The sequence below is a fragment of the Chenopodium album genome, chromosome 10 (assembly GCF_948465745.1).
Source record: "Chenopodium album chromosome 10, dcCheAlbu1.1, whole genome shotgun sequence".
Lineage (NCBI taxonomy): Eukaryota > Viridiplantae > Streptophyta > Magnoliopsida > Caryophyllales > Amaranthaceae > Chenopodium > Chenopodium album.
The window spans coordinates 56,106,927-56,127,797 of NC_137843.1; the positions used below are offsets into that span (position 1 = coordinate 56,106,927).

The following is a 20,871-nucleotide window of genomic DNA, read 5'->3' on the forward strand; positions in this document are numbered from 1 at the left end:
AAAGCATAACATATTTATTCCAAATTCTAACTTTTTCCAACATATTCATTCATTAAGAAGATTCAAATTCAAAGATACAAAAACAACAATATTCCCTTTTCCCTACCAAACTACATTAAAAAATGGGCCAAAATATTATCATTTTGCTCCGAGCCTCCAAACTCCTCCCTCAATACTCTCTTACCATACGACGGTGTGCCGCACCCTCACTTAATAAAACTCCCACTTCAAATTAACGCTAACTCAAATTATTGTATTGTATAACTCCTATAAAACCCAAAAACTTAAACCCAAATTAAAAAAAAAAAAAAAACAAAAGAAAAAAACTCTGCTTCAATTTGAAGCTGTCTTTTTTTACAGTCTTCTCCCTTTCGTTTGTCCCGCTTTTAATTTTCTCTCTCTTAAATCTTCCAAATTTTTAGAAAAATTATAGAGAGAGAAAGGCTAGGGTTTTTGTTTTTCACTGAACTTTTTTCCGACTAATTTCTAGGGTTAGGGTTTATCGGAAAACTTTTTTTCCGATCAATTTGTTATGGCGGCAGAAAAGCTTAGGGATTTGAGTCAGCCTATTGATGTTCCTCTTCTTGACGCTACCGTTGCCGCTTTCTATGGCACCGGATCTAAGGAAGAGGTATTGTAGTGTCAAATTTACGCTCGATTTTTTTTCAATTTTTGCTGCATTTTTTTTTGAATTTTTTACGCTCGTGGAGTGTGGAGTATTCTGCGAGTTTGTGACTTTTTTTTTTTTTTTTTTTTTTGATTTTGGTTTGCTTTGTTTTATGGTTGCAATTGAGGATTTGTTTTTGGTAATTTGTTATGTTTATGGTAATACATTGGTTGTTGGAGCAATTTAGGGCATGTAATTTTGATTTTGTTGAGTATTTTTGGGGGTATAATGTAGTTGTTATGCTCGCAAATATTGTGGAATTGTTGGGAATCATTGTATAATTGTGTTGTAGGATGGTTTATTGTTTGAATTTACTGCGTATTGTATACTGGATTGGTTCCTCGTGAATTTATGATTTTGGGAGTTAAATTTTCTATAAATTTGCATACTTTGAATTGATAAGGAACATGTAAAGTAGTGCCCGAGGGAATTATGCGTCAAGAAGTAGTAATCTAGGTGTTTTGGAGAAGTTAAACATTTTTTTTTTTGCTTAGTGTTTTTGGTAAATATAACGTATGTACTTAGCTGAATGCTGAAAGAGTTGAACACTTGTGTTCCTATTAATATATAGTCACATGTCAAATATTTGTATTGCTGGTTTGATTGTACCGCAAATTTATTTGTTGAATGAGTTACGCCGCTGGGATGTATGGAGGGAGAGTGGTGATTAGACCTGGTTATTGGGTAGGGTAGCCCAATGATAATAGGGTTAGGACCAAGGTTAAAGGGCGTTTAATGGATAGGGCCATTATTGGATAGGGTCAATGTAGGGTTAAAATGTTTGTCCAATTTAAAACTTAAAGAAAATAGATAATGTAAAAAAATTACATAGATATTTTCATATTTATATACACTTAATTAGGGCTTTGTCTAGTATTCATTTAGATTGATAGTTTGTTGGTCTGCCCATTTTTGACCCATTATTGACCTCTAAAATGTGACCCTCTTTGACCCAACCTGCCCGCACCGACCCTGCCCAAACCAGGTCTAGTGGTGATATTTGCTGCATAATAGTTGCTTATGACCCCCTTTATAGCCGGCAAAAGTTCGTGCCGTGTCGTGTTTGGTCTCATGTCAATTTAGTGTTGTTCATAAAATCTATAAAAAATTATGTAAAATGTAATATAATTGCATAATTTGTCCATTTTATCTAAAAAAGTCGTGTTCGGGTTGATTTCGTGTCATGTCGTTTCACCCCCTCCCCTAAATTTCAAAATTCGGAATAATTAGCTTCTTCATTTTTCAAAATCCTTTGTGGCTCAGAATTTCATTACAAGCCCTAAGAAGAGAAGTGGTAGGGTCAATGACTTTTCCATGTTGATTTTTTCTGAAGCCTAACAGAATGTTTTTCCCTTTGCGATGTTGACAGAGGGCTGCAGCAGACCAGATATTACGAGAATTGCAGAACAATCCTGACATGTGGCTCCAAGTAGTGCACATCCTTCAGAACAGTCAAAACTTAAATACAAAATTTTTTGCGTTGCAGGTCAGTCCAATAAATTTCTCTAGTTTTCCATTTAAGAACTTCATTCAAATTTTAATTTGTTTGCATGTTGTTATGCTTTTATTCTTTTAATATGTGGAAGTTGTCTTTGGGATTTTTGTCAAGCTGTGCGAATATCTGAGATCAGTTCAGACTATAAGCCATATTCCGAGGTCTGACTATACGCAATATTTTGACCTCAGCACAGCACTGGGGCCAATTTTTCTTGATGGATTGTTCAAACTCTTTTTACACTTTAATACCCCATCAATTTGTGCAATCATTCAGTGAAAAAGGGGAAAAAAAGGACGGTTTGGCATTTATTATCACATGAATACCTGAAAGCTTTGGCCAGAATGGATTCAATCAATCAATCAATCAATCAAAGCCTTAATCCCAAAAGTGGGGTCGGCTAACATGAACCAAATTTGATTATTCCGTGTAGTCATCAACATAAATCTTTCTCCTCCATCCCTTACGATCCAAAACTTCATCCTCACGTAAATCCATGCACTTCATATCCTTCCTCACTCCTTCCAACCAAGTCATCTTTGGTCTCCCTCTTCCTCGTTTAATCCCTCCATGGTCCCACTCTTCCACTCTTCGCACCGGTGCACCCTCGGGTCTCCGTCTTACATGTCCAAACCAACGCAGACGATTTTCCCTTAATTTATCTACAATGCCCGCCACACCTACTTTCTTGCGAATAACCTCATTTCTGATTCTATCTCTTAAAGTGTTTCCACACATCCACCTTAACATGCGCATTTCCGTAACCTCCATCTTTTTAATATGCTCTTTCTTAGAAGCCCAACATTCTGTACCATAGAGCAACACTGGTCTTATGGCAGTCCTGTAGAATTTTCCCTTCAACTTTAAGGGAATGCTGCGGTCGCATAACACTCCCGTGGCCGCTCTCCATTTAAGCCACCCTGACTTAATCCTGTGGGTCACGTCTTGATCAATGTCACCATTCTTCTGGATGATCGACCCTAGGTACTTAAAACATTCACTCATGGTCAAATCCTTTCCATCCAAACTCACCACTTCATTGCTTGTCCCCCTCTGAGTGCCAAAACGACATACCAAATATTCAGTCTTACTCCGACTTAGCTTAAACCCTCTAGATTCCAACCTTTGCCTCCATTGCTCCAACTTGACATTAACCCCATCCTTAGTCTCATCCACCAAAACGATATCATCTGCGAACAGCATACACCATGGAACCTCATCTTGAATTGGTCTAGTTAATTCATCTAGAACCGTTGCAAAAAGAAAAGGGCTTAATGCAGACCCTTGATGCAATCCGATTGTAATAGGGAAATCTTTTGTCAACCCTCCGCATGTCCTCACATTTGTTGACACATCCCGATACATATCCTTAACTAGGTCTACATACCTTCGTGGGATACCTTTCTTCAACATTGCCCACCAAAGTATCTCTCTTGGCACCTTGTCATATGCCTTCTCTAAATCAATAAAGACCATATGAAGATCTTTCTTCTTTACCCTATAAAACTCCATCATTTGTCTTATCAAATGGATTGCCTCCATAGTAGATCTCCCAGGCATAAAACCAAATTGGTTATCTGAAATGCTTGTGCATGCCCTCAACCTTTGTTCAATCACCCTTTCCCACAACTTCATAGTATGGCTCATAAGCTTAATTCCTCGATAGTTAGAACAATCTTGAGCGTCTCCTTTGTTTTTATAAACCGGGACCAAGGTGCTCTTCCTCCAATCTTGTGGGATCCTTGTAGCCGTCCATATCTTGTTGAAAAGGTTTGTTAACCAATCAATACCAATCTTACCCAAACACCTCCACACCTCTATCGGTACCCCATCAGGGCCAACCGCCTTCTTAGGTTTCATTTTCCTCAGTGCAATCTCCACCTCTACTCTCCTAATCCTTCGCACATACTCCATGTTGATTTCTTCATCACTCATAGAGGTATCTCCTATCACAACTCCATTACTTCCATTAAATAATTCATCGAAGTACCCCTTCCACCTGTCCTTGATGCCCTCCTCTTGCACTAGGACCATTTGGTTCTTATCTTTGACACACTTCACCATGCCAATATCCTTCCTTGCCTCTTGTCTTCTCTTTGCCATCTTATAAATGATCCTTTCTCCCTCCTTGGAATCAAGCTTTTCATAAACCTCCTGATATGCCTTTTCTTTTGCTTGGCGAACAGCTGCCTTTGCCTTACTCTTAGCCTCCTTATACGCTGCAAAGGTTTCATCACTCCTACATTTTCCTAAGGCTTGATAGCATTCCCTTTTTTGCTTAATTACTGCTTTCACCTCTTCATTCCACCACGAAGTATCTCTCTGTACCGAAGTTCTTCCCCTTACTTCCCCTAAGACCTCTTTGGCCAGAATGGATTACTGTTCATAAATGTCCAGAGTTCCAGTATTACTGGATTGGCTATTACTTGTGACTGTGAATGTGTAGCATACATTTTAATTATATATAGAATACCGCTTTTGCTACTCATTGAGTAGCAGTTGGTTAAGGTTTAGTTTCTACTCATTTGAGCTTATCCTTTGGAAAGTGACTCATCAAATAGCCTCTGATTACTGGGACGACCTACGAGCCGTCAAGTAAGCAAGGGATTGGTAAATTATATTTGTGGCGATAGTATTATTCTTATGAAGGAATGAAGTGAAAATGGAGAATTCAGTGTCACAGTCAAGATTATGCTGGGCGTAAAGGTGGATAATATCTCTTTCTCTGAGAAAGAGGTCCAATGTAGCTTGATGAATTGAGGATAACAGAAGACCAAAGTTAATTTTGAATACGAAAAATTGAAAAGTAACCTGTACATTTTGGTTTTGAAGGTTGTCTGTATGCCAGTGCAGCCATGTTAAGTTGTCGTTGAAGATTGTTGATTTGGAAATTTTGTTGCAGTAAGATGATGATTAAACACAATTAGCAGCTTTAATGGAAGGGGCAAGAAGTTTTTGGTGGAATTATGATGATTGAACACATCTGACGGAAGGGGCAAGAGGTTTGTGGTGGAATTATGATAATTAAGCACATCTGATGGAAGGGGCAAGAAGTGTGTGATGGAATTACAGTGCATGCATATAGTTCATGTATGATTTATCTTCAAGTTCTTTGTCGGGGGTCATATAGCTCTTTCGGTTGGTTGTATCCCTCAACTATTTTATACATTGTCTATGGTAGCCAGAGCAGAATTGGTCAGATCCTGTGGATTAGTTTTTGTATATATTTTGAGAATAGATGTGGACCTTTGGCAGACTATCGTACCAAACACCAGTATGAGTATCAGGTTCAAGTATATTTCAAGAACTTGATGTAGCAGGGCGTAAAATGTTTAAATCGGGAACTCTATCCTACTAACAAGACACAAAATGCAGAGACACTTCTTGAAATAAATTCCTGATTCTAAATAGTCATTGAGCTGTCTGAGCCGAGAATTGAAGTGTTGTGTTTGTATTGAGTGTGTGGCAACTGGCAAGGGTATTTGAGGTGGAATTAAGATTTAAGTTGGTAATAAATGTGGCTGGGGTCGCAAGGAAAATGCTGATTGGCTTGCTTTATCTTTTGTGCTGGAAACTTATTTCCCGTTTAATAGATCCATTTTGCTGCATGCTCCAATAAATTAGATTCTGACCAGTCTGACTACGTATTTGACTGTTATCCGGATCGCAAAGGCATCCTAGTTAAACTTTTTATGTTTTGCCTTTTATTTAAGTTAGCTGGATTTCTGTGCCTTTTACTAATTACAAAACATCTGACCTTCTAAAAATAGAAATCGGGTTGGGTAACAATGATGGCTGTTGCTATCTCTTTGGTTCTTTGTAATTTTACCAGCGTATGTGATGACAGCATATCATAATCATTGCTTTGGGTGTTCATGTGAATCTTTAGGTCATTGTATTGTACAAACAATTAATTTTCTTGTAAATTTAAAGTGATAAGCTGCAGGATAGTTCAGCTATAGGATTAAAGCTGTAAATCTGTTATAATGCCTTTACTATATGACCATTTTTTTTTTTTTGTATATGATGTCCAAATATAAATGTACACTTTAGTTTATGATTATGTTTTTACTGAATTGTGACAGGTTTTGGAAGGTGTCATTAAGTACCGCTGGAATGCATTGCCTGTTGAACAGAGAGATGGAATGAAGAATTATATATCTGATGTTATTGTCCAGGTGTGTACCTCACACTTGTTTACCTAGTATTATTTGCATTATTTTTTCTCCTTCTATCCTTAAAAAGCCGTTTTTAATCATCAACTTTTTCACTAGTACTTTTCTCAGCTTCTGAGTTATCTTCTTTGTTCTTTTTGGATCTTACTTTATAATTACTGATCAGATTTCTTTTTCTTTGTCTTTTTGAAATTTGAAAGCTTTCAAGAGACGAGGCTTCTTTCAGGCGGGAAAGGCTATATGTCAACAAATTAAATGTCATACTGGTTCAGGTATGATTGATTCTACTCTAAAGCTTGTTCTCTTTTCCCGTTAACTAATGTCCACATGGAATAAATTGAAGAGTAGTTTTTCACAGTTTGGATTGTCTTTAATGAATTTGGACTTTTGTTAGGGATTTGATCAGTATGTTGAATATCTTAAATTACCTTGGATTATGTTTGAGACATATGTATAATCTGCTGATAGTGTAAGTTTGTTCTACAAAAGAATATTGGAAATTATCATGCTATGCCTTGTTAAGTGTCTTTTTTAACATTCTTGCTAACAGCATAAAAGTTATTTGGGAATTTAGGTGGTGGTTGCTTAATGGACTACACTTTTATAAGATTTCTTTTCATGTTTTGGGTGATTGTGTGTCTCAGAACTTTCTTTTGTAACCTTAATCTTGTGTTTTGGTTAGTAATCCCTCTTTTATCTTTTGTTGTCAGTTCTGTTGCTGGTCATTATTTGATGTGTGGATGATTTTTTATTTATAAGAAATTGTCTCGGACCGTGATTAGAATGGTTCCTATCATTTGTTCTGTCTTTTTTATGGCAGCTGATTCTTGTATAATCTGCAGATTTTGAAGCATGACTGGCCCACTAGATGGAAAAGCTTTGTTCCTGATCTTGTTAGTGCTGCTAAAAGCAGTGAAACAATTTGTGAGAATTGCATGGTCATACTGAAAGTATGTATTTTTTCATATATCATTGCACATCCTCCCCTCCACCCCCCCCACCCGTGGTGGGCAAATCCTGACTCTTGTAATTAATTGCTGTTGTTTATCTTTTCTCTCATCAGCTGTTGAGTGAGGAGGTTTTTGATTTCTCAAGAGGAGAAATGACACAACTGAAGATTAAGGAACTTAAGCACTCGTTAAATAGGTTTGTATTTGAACTTGTAATTTAAGAAATCTTCAGCAGTGTGTTATTTTGGTTTTACTTAATCAAAAAAGAAAATAGAAATCGATATGTGGGTTCTCAATTCCCTTTGCTTGTGTCTGGTTTACTCTTTGTTGTTGCCTTACTTCTCTTGTTCGTAGAATTACTTTAACCCCTTAGCCGATCTCCTATGCCCCTTAGGATTTCAATTCTCCTTTCCTGGGATTTAAGATTCATGCCTACTTTATCATTCATCTTATGGCCCACAAGCACTATTGCAACCCTCAGAGACTCAACATTGTTGACCTTTTAATATCGTTGCTGTAGAAACTAGTCAAACTACTGGTCTCTTTCCACTCTAAGACCACTGCTGCAGAAACTACTAGTAATGTGTTGCATCCAAGTTCAATTACCACACTGCCGATGGAGGAGAAAGAGTGGTCCTTACCATCATCAATTCTGGTCCTTGTTGCCACCAAGTCTTAAAGGCTCATACCCTAAATCATCCTGAGTTTATGACTTTCAGATTGATCTCAACTACAAACATCTGGATTACCTTTATGGGGACCTTCGTCGGACTGAGGAAGATTATTAGGGGGAGGGGTAGATGTTGAGGAAATCTGGTGGCAGGGGCTAGTGAGGAAGATGGGAAAGAGGCTTTATTGGTTAATCTTATTGTTATTCCGTAAAAGTAAATGTAGGATTAGAATAATTCTATTCCATATTTCCATTATTAAAAGTATACAAATGCAAATTTCCTTTCCCGATTCCTTTATCATCTTACTCCAATTACCTCACAATATTTACTCCTTTACACAATCTCTTATTTTATATACTAATTCTGACACCCATTCAACTCGTTATTCGGTTATTCCATCTCTCTGAGTTTATGCTTGGAGTTTGATCTTGTTTATTAGTGTCTGCCTTAAGTTGTGATACTATCCCAGATGTTCTTACCTTATTCTTCTTGCATTGCTGCAGTGAATTTCAACTTATTCACGAGTTATGCCTGTATGTGCTATCAGCATCCCAGAGGACCGAGTTGATACGTGCTACTCTTTCTACACTTCATGCTTTCCTTTCATGGATTCCTTTGGGATATATTTTTGAATCCCCTCTGGTTTGTCTAATCTGCTTCATTTATTGGTGCTTCTGATTTCCCTTTCATTATGTTTGTCTAACTGTTGTGTCTTTGTTTCTTGAATGCTATAGCTGGAAACTCTTTTGAAATTCTTCTCCGTTCCAGCATATCGAAATCTTACCCTCCAGTGCTTATCTGAGGTAATATTGATATTTGATTTTCTTAAGGTCTTTTCTTACCCTTTGTTTGTGCTTCAGTATCACTATATGTGTGGTTATGAATGACTATTTTTGTTGATATTGTTACAGGTTGCTGCGCTGACCTTTGGTGAATTCTACAATGCCCAATATGTTAAGATGTACAATGTATTCATGGTTCAGTTACAGGTAAATGGCTATAGGGTTCTCATATCCGTCTTCAATTTTCTATGGTCATATTTGACCGTAATTATCTTTCCCACTTCATTAATTTCTGCTATTAGTAGATAAGAAGAGAGAGAGGGGGGGGGGGGGGGGTGTGGCTTTTTTTTTTTGCTTTTTTTCCCCCCTCTCATTTTGGTGAAACTTTTAATGTCTTGGGGGAAGATCTGCTTATTACCTCTTTATTCTTGTGCTTTCCAGTTAGATTTTAAGGAAGTTATCTTTTCCTAACGTTAGATAAGGGTTTTACGTTTAGCTTACTAAGATGTTATATCATTTGTGAGCAATATTTTTCCTCTTATCTGTTTGCTGGTTGCTCAACTTGTTTCATTTAAGCTTCTCTTTCTTTGGTTTAATGTCCAAGTCTAAGTTTTGGTGGAAAGGGAAAAAAGGTGCTGAGTATTAAGTTAACTAGTGAATTGTGGGAATGAATTTCTGTTAGTGGTGCACTTTAAATTAGCGAAGAATGGGAACGAGTCCCTTAAGAGGTTGTTCAATTATAGCTTTTGGGTTATTATTTCTGGTACTTTTTTGTATTCCGTAATAAACATTGCTGAAACCACAATCTCCTTTTGAAGTATCACTTGTTATTTGCTACACAATTTAATATATATAGTCGTTGGTGGCTCTTTGACTTTGGATTTTTACCCCCTCTGGGCACTATGTTCATTCTTTTTTGAGGTGATTATGATTATTTTGTCATTTTATTCACGCCCACTTACCGTTTAATTCTATGGGGAGAAAATTGTAATTTATTTTTCCTTTCTCAATAGTTGCCTCTTTTTGACTTTTCATATTGTTCTTTTACTACCTTTGACCAAGGCCTATTACAAATATATAAAAATAAATTTCATGTTTATAATTGTTGTTGAGTTAATCTCATTACATATTTTTAAATTATAATTTTTTTAAATTTTAATAAAAGCATTTATTAATGGTCATGCGTTTGCAATTTTGACTAGTTGAAATGATGCAATTATTAAGAAATGGAGGAAGTACGTACTACATAAATAGTATTTTGGTATTAGTTAATATATGACCAAATATAAGTTGATGTGTAAATGTTTCATGTTTTATTAATTAATTAATTAATTAATTAATTAATTATTTTGCTATCTGGTTATTTTATTTATTTATTTTTTTTTTTTTTCGTGTTCCATTTTATTAGCCATTAATGAGAAATTCAATTATAGAAGGGACATCCATTAGTGCTACTAATTCTTTTAATGTTTATAAATTCATTCTTAATTCACTAGTTTATATTGTTATTGATCATATTGTTTGTATTGGTTTTATGCAGTCAATGCATTTTAAGAAATTTCGGTATATAGTTATTGGTGGTGAACTAAGTTCTAGTAAAGAGAATTGTGGAATTCTGGCACATCAGTTGTTTCTTTTTTTTTTTTTTTTTTTTTTTTTGTTTTTTTTTTTTGGGTTTATATTGATATTGATTATTGCTTTTGATTGCTCTCAGGCTATTCTCCCGCCAACAACAAATATTCCTGATGCGTATGCTAATGGATCATCTGATGAGCAGGTTCTGCTTTTGGTTTTCGATTTCCACCTGAACTATCTGCTAGTTAATTTTCCATTCAAGATTCAACTAACTTCAATTTGTGATGTTTTCTCAGGCTTTTATTCAGAATTTGGCTCTTTTTTTCACTGCATTTTTCAAAGTGAGTTTCTGTAATGAACACTTGCCTTTTTTTTTTTTTTTGGGTTTCTTGTATAGTTTTTGTCTTGATTTGGGGGTATAGTCGCATAATGCATTGACTGTTAAATGGATTTAATAACAGTGTGATAATAGTTTACTGATACTTATTTTTCTTTATTGTTTCTTTAGTAAGCTGGAATTAGTGTTGCCCAATTTTTAGGCCATATCCTTGTTGCGGGGTGTCTCATCTTTTCTGAAGTTTGTGACTTTAAGCTATGCTGACAAATACTGCCTGCATTATTTGCATCTAAAGTTTTTACACAAATTAAGACAATTGGAGAAAGAGTGTTGATGAAGTGAGAGGGTGTTACAAAAAGGGTGGATAAATCACGAGAGAAAAATACTGTAAAAAGGTGGGTTTGTGTGAATAAAAAAGTAGCCAAAACAAGTTTGATTGAAAATGTAAATATTATAGGGTAAGATAGTAAAGAGGGTTTACCAAATATGGAGTAAAGTGTAAGTGATAAGTACTTTTTGTGATGGAAAAAGATAGAAATTGTTGAGTAACTTTCTGAAATGGAGGTAGTATGTCGTCTTTACATCTTTTACATGTTCGTTTCATGTTGATTAGCATCAATCTCACTGATGCCTTTGTTTGCAGTCACATATCAGGGTTCTGGAAGCCTCTCAAGAGAGTATAGCTTCCCTCCTGATGGGTCTAGAGTATCTTATCAACATATCATATGTAGATGATACTGAGGTTTTCAAGGTGAGTTAAATAATTTCTGTAAATCATTCTTTTTGGCTGTCAATTTGCGGTCTTGGCTTTTCATGAGTAGTATTGATCTTTGATTCCTTCTTATGTAATTGCTTGTCAGGTTTGCTTGGACTACTGGAATTCTCTAGTCTTGGAGCTGTTTGAGGCACACCATAATGTGGATAATCCTGCAGCAGTTGCGAATATGATGGGGCTGCAGGTGAAATTGTTATGATTCTTTGTAATTTCTATACAGTGTTTTATATTTCACTAGGAAGTTTATCTTCTTTCTGATCTCCATGTAGCTTATTTTTCTGTCAATTTACTGTCTTCTCTGTATTTTATATTGTTAAAATGTCTTTTAGCATATGTAAGTTTTAGAGATGGATGCCATAACTGCCATCATGTTCCTTGTTTGTGCATTTCTTGGATGGAGGCTCAATTTTGCTTTCGTTCCCTGCTCAATTTTTTACTCAAAAATATGTTTTCTTGGCAGTTGCCCTTTCCTGGCATGGCTGATGGTACGGGCTCTCAGCTCCTGCAGAGACGGCAACTTTATGCTGGCACTATGTCAAAGTTGCGTTTGCTAATGATTTGTCGAATGGCAAAGCCTGAAGAGGTTCTGATAGTTGAAGACGAAAATGGAAATATCGTCCGCGAGACTATGAAGGATAATGATGTTCTAGTTCAGTATAAGGTGATTAATCGTTTTGGACTTATCTTGTACCTTAAGTATTGGGTGCTGCATTCTGTTAGAATAGTTATTTTATCCTTCGCAGACTATTTTGGTTATAGTCTTGGAGGCTTTGACTTGTATGAATTTAAGTCTGGATGTGGAGATGCTTTTTTTCTTTTTATCTGTGTGTATTTATTCATTTTTTTTTTGCATATTGAAGGATTGATTATCCTTGTAATTGTGAGGAACTGGTGATATGTTTTTTAAATCCTGTGTGCTTGGATGGTGCTCTGGTGGTATGATGGCTGTGGTTTTGGCTGGAGATTTGTTTTAGTAGTCATTTTGTGGCAACATCTGAGTTGCTGGTTATTTGTCTGCCAAATTATTGTTTTCTACCATAACTTTTGACTGTTGAGCTGTGGCTATAGAGAAATTTGCTCTTGTTGAGGAGTTAACAGCTGTACTTGTTTTAATTATCTGTTATTATTCCAGCATGATAAAAAGTTGTTGCAGTTTATTGCGTGATTCTGATTCTTGTGGATTCCTTTCTCTTGCTTGCACCTTTTTAGCCTTTCTCCCTTGTAGTATTTTCACAAGGAGGGTTTTTGTGTTTATGGGTCATACATTTTTATGTCGCTATCATTGAGAAGGACTGGCTCATTGGTGCGTTGTCTTTTGCAGATCATGAGGGAAACTCTCATATACTTGACACATCTTGACCATGATGATACTGAGAAGCAGGTATTTGACCATTTCTTGTATCAATATCTTTATAGGCTCTATATTGTATGCTGTGTTTGTCTGTTTGTACATGGTCGACATACAAATTTTGGTGAGGTCAAGAGTTGTGACATTTCTCAGCCAGCCTAAGTTTTTATGGGTTTGGTGGTTGATGTTTGTTTTTATACTTCATTATTTACGTTGCTGTAATGTCTGGTTTTATTATGGGCATTCCTTTTCTTTACAGTAAATCATTGAGGTTTTTGTTGACAGGATCTAGGTTATAGACAAAATGTTGGTGCTAGGATCTGTGCTTTCTTGATATTTGATTGAAGATATCTGCAGTCAATGGCTCAGTGCCTAATGATATGTGACTTCTTTTGTCCTAATCTGCCCTGTTTTATTTCAGATGCTTAAAAAATTAAGCAAGCAGCTTAATGGTGAAGATTGGTCATGGAATAATTTGAACACGTTGTGTTGGGCAATCGGATCAATATCTGGATCAATGATGGAAGAGCAGGTATTTTATGTGATTTTTTAATCGCAACGTTTTGTTATCAGCAGTCTGATCTATGAGTTAAATCCTTGTTACAGTCAACCTTTCATTATTAGCTTTATAATTGAAAATTTTCTGGTGTTTTTTGGTCATTTTTAGGAGAACAGGTTTTTGGTGATGGTTATTCGTGACTTGCTGAATTTATGTGAAATCACAAAAGGGAAAGACAACAAAGCTGTGATTGCAAGTAATATCATGTAAGGGCTCATGCTTTTTTGACTGGTTTCCTGCTAAGCTTACTTTGGTATTGGTGTTTATAGGATTTCAAGCTTTCATGTTATGGCTTGGTATTGGTGTTTATAGGATTTCAAGCTTTCATGTTATGGCTTGATTTGTATTTCCCAGTAATGAATGTTTTTTTTTTTTTTTTTTCCAAGTTTTGATAGACATATTGGTTGAGCTTTCGTCCTGCAGTTTTTTTGTTATTTTGATTTGATTATGCCTGTATTCATCAATTTGATGTTGTTGGGGATGGCAGGTATGTTGTTGGGCAGTACCCAAGATTTTTGAGGGCTCATTGGAAATTTTTGAAAACAGTTGTCAATAAGTTGTTCGAGTTCATGCATGAAACACATCCAGGAGTTCAGGTTTGCATTGTTATATTTTAATAATTCTGTTGGTATTTAGCCAGTTGACCTTGATTTAGTGTTTTGTTGGAAATTTTGGTTCTGCTTCAATTTTCATTAAATTTATTTTGTTTGTGTAGATATTGAGGCAACCTTTTGATCCATTGCTTCTTTGTCCTTCAGTAAAATTTCATATGTTATTATCATGTTGTTTCTTACAGGACATGGCATGTGATACATTCTTGAAAATAGTTCAGAAATGCAAGCGTAAATTTGTCATTATTCAGGTAATGGGAACGAAGGCTGGATTTTTTATTTTTTATTATTTTATTATTTTTTAAAATTTTGTATGGCGTGCTATATATTTAATTTTATTTCTCTTTAGACATCTTGTGGTTCTTGATGTTGAACCTGTGGAGTTCACATACTTGAAGACTTAATATAGTTTTTTTTTTGTGATTGCAGGTTGGGGAAAGTGAGCCATTTGTATCCGAACTTCTTACCGGCCTTCCAACAACAATTACTGACCTTGAATCTCATCAGATTCACATGTTCTATGAAGCTGTATGTCATTCCCCTTTATCTATCATGTTATTTAAGTGTTTTCCAATTGTGTGACAGCAATTTCTACGCAATTCTAGGTTGGTCATATGATTAGTGCTGAATCTGATCCACAAAAAAGGGATGAATATCTACGTCGCTTAATGGAGTTGCCCAATCAGGTACCTAGTCTTTGATGCTTTAATATAATGGTATTTGTACTCCATCGTCATGTTTTTATGTGATTGTGATCGTTTTGTTGCTGCACAGAAATGGGCAGAGATCATTGGGCAGGCACGCCAAAGTGTTGATGTGCTGAAGGAAACTGAAGTGATCAGGGCTGTTCTTAACATTTTACAGGTAGAAACATAACTGAAATTACGTATGTCACTAATAGAGATGTCGTTGCTTGTGTATTACCCTTAATATATGAGGAAAATATTAAAAAGATTGTAAAGTGTACCGTTTTTGTATGTTTTTGTCCTCTAAAAGGGAAAGGAAAAAGATTGGCTTGACTGAGTTTGGGAATATTCAGAAGAACCCAATTTGCCTTTAGTGGCTGCCAATCATTTCTTCTTTTTAATGTTAAAATGTGCTTATTTTTTCATAAACTTGAATGGCAAAGGAAGGTGAGATTTTCTACTTCCTGGCGACATTGGGAACTCTTAGTGTTACTAGCGTTGGTATGGTGGAAGATAGAGAGGGCTGAGTTTTATGATGGAGTTGTATGTATAATTCATTTTAGCATAATAGTAATTGGGTTTTTTGGCTAGGTTTTTTGATTGTTTTGAGTTTATGTATTAATTGTCTGAATGAATTCACTTTTCAAGTTGATTGCCTGAGGTTTTTGAAGAGTTGCTGATTAATTTTATTCCCATGTTTTTTCCCTTCTTATCAGACAAATACAAGTGCCGCCACCTCTCTTGGCACTTGTTTCTTCCAACAGATCTCGTTGATCTTTTTGGACATGCTTAATGTGTACAGGTATATTGTATTTCTTTTTTGTTCCCTGTTTCTTATAGTGTGTATTGCTTTATTTGTGATGTAGTCTAATAACCCGTCCTCTCTGCCTTTCTTTTCCGGGCTTTGTAGAATGTATAGTGAACTTATCTCAAACACCATTGCTGGCGGTGGCCCTTTTGCATCAAAAACCTCGTTTGTGAAGCTTTTGAGGTTATACTAGATCTTAAATCTACATTCCTGCCTTTTGAGGCTATTAAATATTATTCCTTCTTTCTGCTTTTACTTGCTTTTGCATTGAGATCTTGTTGTGGTTTATTTTGCTTGAACCAGATCGGTGAAGCGAGAGACTCTTAAGCTCATTGAAACATTCTTGGATAAGGCTGAGGATCAGCCACATATTGGAACCCAATTTGTGCCGCCAATGATGGATCCTGTTCTTGGGGATTATGCAAGGAATTTGCCTGATGCTAGGGAGTCTGAAGTCCTCTCTCTCTTTGCTACTATAATTAACAAGTAAGATCCTACTTTGAGGCTATCATCTGTTTGAAATTCTACTGTAATGTGATTTATGCGTTTCCATATGCATTTTGCTATTCCTACTATTTGCATATTGTTGTTGACTAATATTCTGTATTGGTCACGACGATATTACTGAATTTGATTCCTTAAACTTTGTTAATTGCTTTGGAAAATGGCAATTTGGGTTATGAATGAGTTTATCATGTTGCTAACAGTTTGTTACTATAAACAGTATGAGCCTAGCTAAGTAATGGTGCAATTTTCATTTTTTTTCCCCACAGTTATTGTGATTGCATATGCTAATGCCTCGGTCTTATGATGCATATTAGGTTTTTGAAGCTATTGTAACTCCTTTGGATTATAAATGATTCTTCTGTGAACTTTTGTCAGGTACAAGGCTGCGATGATTGATGATGTCCCTCGCATTTTTGAAGCCGTTTTCCAATGCACCTTGGAGGTGAGCGTCTCAACTTTCTTTAGCAGTATTGTCTTGAAGTGTTTACATGATTGGATCTGATATTGTGGAAAGTAAACTGAATTACCAAACTATATTTTGAAGTATAGCAATCTGATTTTGATGAACTATTAGACATTGTCTTGCACCCTAATGTCACGTGCTGATTGACCTTTGACACTAGCTTCCCTGGTTACCCAGGAAAGTAAAGAGATGTTGTCCTGTATTTTAAGCTCCTATGCAGCACAATGTACCTGCTGCTTCATAAAACTGCATTTGAAGTTATATATGCTGCTGCATTGTATCTGCATCTATATGCTTACATTGGACTTTGTTGCTTTGGTTGGGATTTTTACCTTTTTTATGCTAAATGGGCCTTTCTGTTAGCTGTTTTTCTATATGGAGAGTTACTGATGCTGTTCTGTATGAGAGAGCTGTCATCAGGATTTTCCCCTTCACTATGTTATCTAACATGTATTTTTATTGTGCGCTTAGATGATAACAAAGAATTTTGAAGATTATCCAGAGCATCGACTAAAGTTCTTTTCATTACTTCGGGCAATTGCTACTCATTGTTTCGCTGCATTGATTCGACTGTCACCTCAGGTTGTTTTTATTTTTATTGCTATTACTATATATTTTATATTTTCAAGTCTCTAATTTCTTTGGAGAGTATTTAATAATCTTCTATTCTTCTGTTTGTCAAGTATAATTTTTTTGTTAACTTATGTTGCTTTAATAGTGATTATAAAATAGTCATTCTATTAAATACTGTTTTTCTGTATTTGGATAAATTTAGACAGTCTTAGAAAAAGATAACGTCCCATATTTAGTAATATCTGCCAAATTATTATTATCCTAACATATTTGCCTATTCCAGCAATTGAAACTTGTGATGGACTCGATTATTTGGGCATTTCGTCATACAGAAAGAAATATTGCTGAAACTGGGCTTAACCTCCTTCTAGAGATGCTAAAGAACTTTCAGGTTTGATCCTCTTGCTTTTTGTGGTAGTGTTGCTACTTGTGCTGTTTGCTTATGCTTACTGTTTCACGTAACAGGTATCTGAGTTCTGTAATCAGTTCTACCGGACTTACTTCTTGACAATTGAGCAAGAAATTTTTGCTGTGCTGACGGACACCTTTCACAAACCTGGGTTTAAGCTGCATGTGTTGGTCTTGCAGCATTTATTCTGCCTGGTATACTTTTTACTTATTTATTTATTTTGGTTTCTGGTTCTCGCGCATTCGTACATTGTGATTACAGACTTTGAGATGAAACCCTTTTATTTTAGCTGTGTGGAATTTTACATATTAGCATGAATATCTGTTTCTTTTTATTTCTTTAGTTCCGCATTTGTGAAATCTGGATATAAAATTGGTTTTATGTACATTTTGTTTACTTTCACGGAGGATCATTATATAGCGTTTAAGAGACATTGTATTTCCCATTTGCTGATGTTTGTGTGGTTTAGAGGTAGTAAATTGGCTTTGTTACAAGAAGTGAGTTTGTTCCTAAAAAAGTTGCTCAAAAAGAAGTGACATTGTATAATCCTCATTCTTAAGGAAGCTGTATGTAAAAAGAGTTAGAACCTTTATTGATGTCAATTTTTTTTTTTTTTTATTTTTTATTTTTAAAAAAAAAAATTAGCTGCTTTAGTGGCAAAAGTAGGAGAGGGACTGAAAGTATGTGTAATGTCGCTGATAGTTCTAGTACCATGCATCTCTGGTTTCATGCTTTGACCTGGCAACCAAGCATGTCAAAGTTTAGCTTTTGCCTTGAAGTTATAAAGTAAGAGTTTGTAAGAAGGCATGAACAGTGATGTTGTTAAGAATCTAGCTGTTGCTTATTGGGTTCCTTTCAGGTACAATCTGGTGCTGTCACAGAACCTCTATGGGATGCAGCGACAGTCCCTTATCAATATCCAAATAACGAGATGTTTGTTCGTGAGTACACAATAAAGCTGCTCAGTACTTCATTTCCTAACATGACACCTACTGAGGTACGTTTTAATTTATTCAAAAGATCTGGGTTATGTCTTTATTCCTCGTTTTAAATTTTAAGCTTTTACAGGTTACTCAATTTGTCAATGGACTGTTCGAGTCAACAAGTGAGCTTCCCGCATTCAAGAATCACATACGGGACTTCTTGGTGCAATCAAAGGAGTTCTCAGCTCAGGTACAATCATGTCGCATTGCTGTTACTTTGTTCTTCACATGTTTCTGCAGCATTATGCTTTAAATTTTTATTTGGATGGCATTTATTTAATGGATGAGATTGCCCTGAAAGCATTTATATTGCTTTTATACTTGCTTGTCGTGGGTTAAAGCACGATCAAGTACCTTTTGACCTGAAAATACTTGAATGTTTCCATGTTTTCCCCAGCTATACTTTGCCTGCTTGGTCGATAGTTCTCTTCTCTGTTAGATAGCAATTTCAGTTTTTGCTCCCGTTTGGTGTGATGAACATCAAATATCACCCTTGAGAAAAACAAGATTATTAATTTTTGCATACAAAGCTTCTACAGCAGTAAAGTTTTATAAATTGTGTGCCAAGTGTTCTCTCTTGGTGTCTTTTTACTGTAATTTTATAAATTGTTGCTTTTATTTTCTGCAGGACAATAAAGACCTTTATGCAGAGGAGGCTGCTGCTCAAAGGGAGAGGGAACGCCAAAGAATGCTCAACATTCCTGGGCTTATTGCTCCTAATGAGATCCAAGATGAAATGGTGGATTCTTAAGAAGGCTAATATTCTGGGCATAATTGCTTCGTGGTTCCTAACTTAATCATGGGGGAACTTAGATTAACCAAAGGTTTATGAGGTTGGTTGGCGAGCATGATCCACCTTTTTCCGGTGCTGTTTCTCTGAAGTATAATTGTTTTTGGCTTGTGGATGATGGCGGTGCCCCTACTGGTAACCTTGGTTCTTTTTAGTGGATGGCTTATATCATCAGTTGGCTGGTTGTAGATTATTTAGGTTTTCCTAGGAACATACAAAGCTGTTTTAAGGGCTTTTTTAGAATTCAGTTGAATTGTATTCATCTGGGGGGTTAAGAGGTGTGTTATTAGTTCGACTTTCTGGCATCAATCTTTTGATGTAGTTATTATAATTTGTAAGTACTGCGTTAGCTGGTTTGTGCAGAAAGTTTTCTTATACTTTTGGGGTTTCTCTTTTAGGAATGGGGGTCTATATTAGACTGTCAGTGTATTCTTATTGACAAAGAGCATTGTTCTTTGATCTACATATACAATTTTGTTCGACTAAATGTTCTGTTATATAGCAATGAGATTTATAGCATTAGTTTTGCTTTTAAAATGAGGCTCGGTTTGGAAAATATTTTCCAAGAAAATGATTTTCCATTGTTAAGGCTTGTAAAGAAAATGAATCACAAGGTTGGAAAATAAAGAGAGATTGTTATTTATACCTGGGTGTACGGTGTATCTATGAGTATTTTATTCTCATTTTGATTTTTTTTTTCTTTTCTTTTTTAACCATCAAGCGAAGAGCAAAAACTAACTTTGAGATAGTTGTCTGCATGGTGCACTCAAGTGTATAAATAATTTAATAATTTCTGATAAAGGATATATACAATTAGCTCATTTAAGAGTAACTAAACATTTTACTTTCAAAAGGTAGGATTGTCACTTTTTTTCCCTTACTCCTAATATCTTTTTTATCCATTTTCTCCTAATAAAGGAAACTAATTGTACAATAGGGTAATTACATAAAATTGTTTTTCTTAGGAAAGGAATATGTTCTTCTTGTCAAAGCAAATGGAGCCTTGATATTTCAAATGCATTATTGTTTCAGCCTAATATGTGCTTAATTTATTTTGTCAACATAAGATGATCTGTAAATTTCATTCTTTACATATGTACGCTATCTATATACTTCGTACTTTTTAAGGATGACAGATGGGTATAAAAATGCAGATCTCGCACTACACCCGTCTCAATTAGAGTGGATACGAGTCTAATTTTGGCGGAGAAGTAGGCGGGTATGGGTTTAAAAGTCATACCCACAGTGGGAGAGATCAAAGGTGAATTTTCAAGTGGGTGAGCTTGATTAATTGACAGTAAAGATGAAAGAAAATGGGGTGGAAGACGGGGAATTGAGAATCAAGAGAAGAAGAAAGAAAAGGAAGAAAAAGGGGGGGAAGGTAGTTAGTGGACCCCAAAATGACGTCACACATGAGTGAATAATCGATTTGGTAGGAAGTTTTAATGTTTAGGAAAAATAGTAGGTGGTAAAATTCAAAAAAAAAAAAAAAAAAAAAAAAAACAACTGTTGGGGATTATTATTAAAACACAAACAATTATTGGTGGTTATTGTAAAAAACTCTAAAATTTTAAAATAAAAAATATACTCAACAATTTAAGGAATAAAATTCTATTTCCTTTGTTCAACTACTCACATGTTAGGTTTTAAACCTTTTTTTTTATTTTTTTTTTTACCGGTCCTATATTAATTTTTACACTTTTTTTT

General features: G+C 35.5%; 1 protein-coding gene across 1 annotated transcript; it reads left to right on the forward strand.

Moving 5' to 3' along the window:
* The first annotated feature begins 291 nt into the window (after positions 1-291).
* Positions 292-19,686, forward strand: LOC145562600 (protein EXPORTIN 1A-like). Its single transcript, XM_081622929.1, has 32 exons — positions 292-631; positions 2,037-2,153; positions 6,248-6,340; positions 6,538-6,609; positions 7,180-7,287; positions 7,401-7,483; positions 8,462-8,600; positions 8,693-8,761; positions 8,870-8,947; positions 10,455-10,517; positions 10,612-10,656; positions 11,296-11,403; positions 11,513-11,611; positions 11,888-12,088; positions 12,749-12,808; positions 13,197-13,307; positions 13,443-13,540; positions 13,822-13,930; positions 14,131-14,196; positions 14,375-14,473; positions 14,551-14,631; positions 14,720-14,809; positions 15,348-15,433; positions 15,542-15,622; positions 15,743-15,925; positions 16,322-16,388; positions 16,881-16,991; positions 17,266-17,373; positions 17,448-17,585; positions 18,251-18,388; positions 18,460-18,564; positions 19,003-19,686. Exons 1-32 carry the CDS (start codon positions 533-535, stop codon positions 19,123-19,125), a joined length of 3,228 nt encoding a protein of 1,075 aa, XP_081479055.1. The 5' UTR covers positions 292-532; the 3' UTR covers positions 19,126-19,686.
* The last annotated feature ends 1,185 nt before the right edge of the window (positions 19,687-20,871 follow it).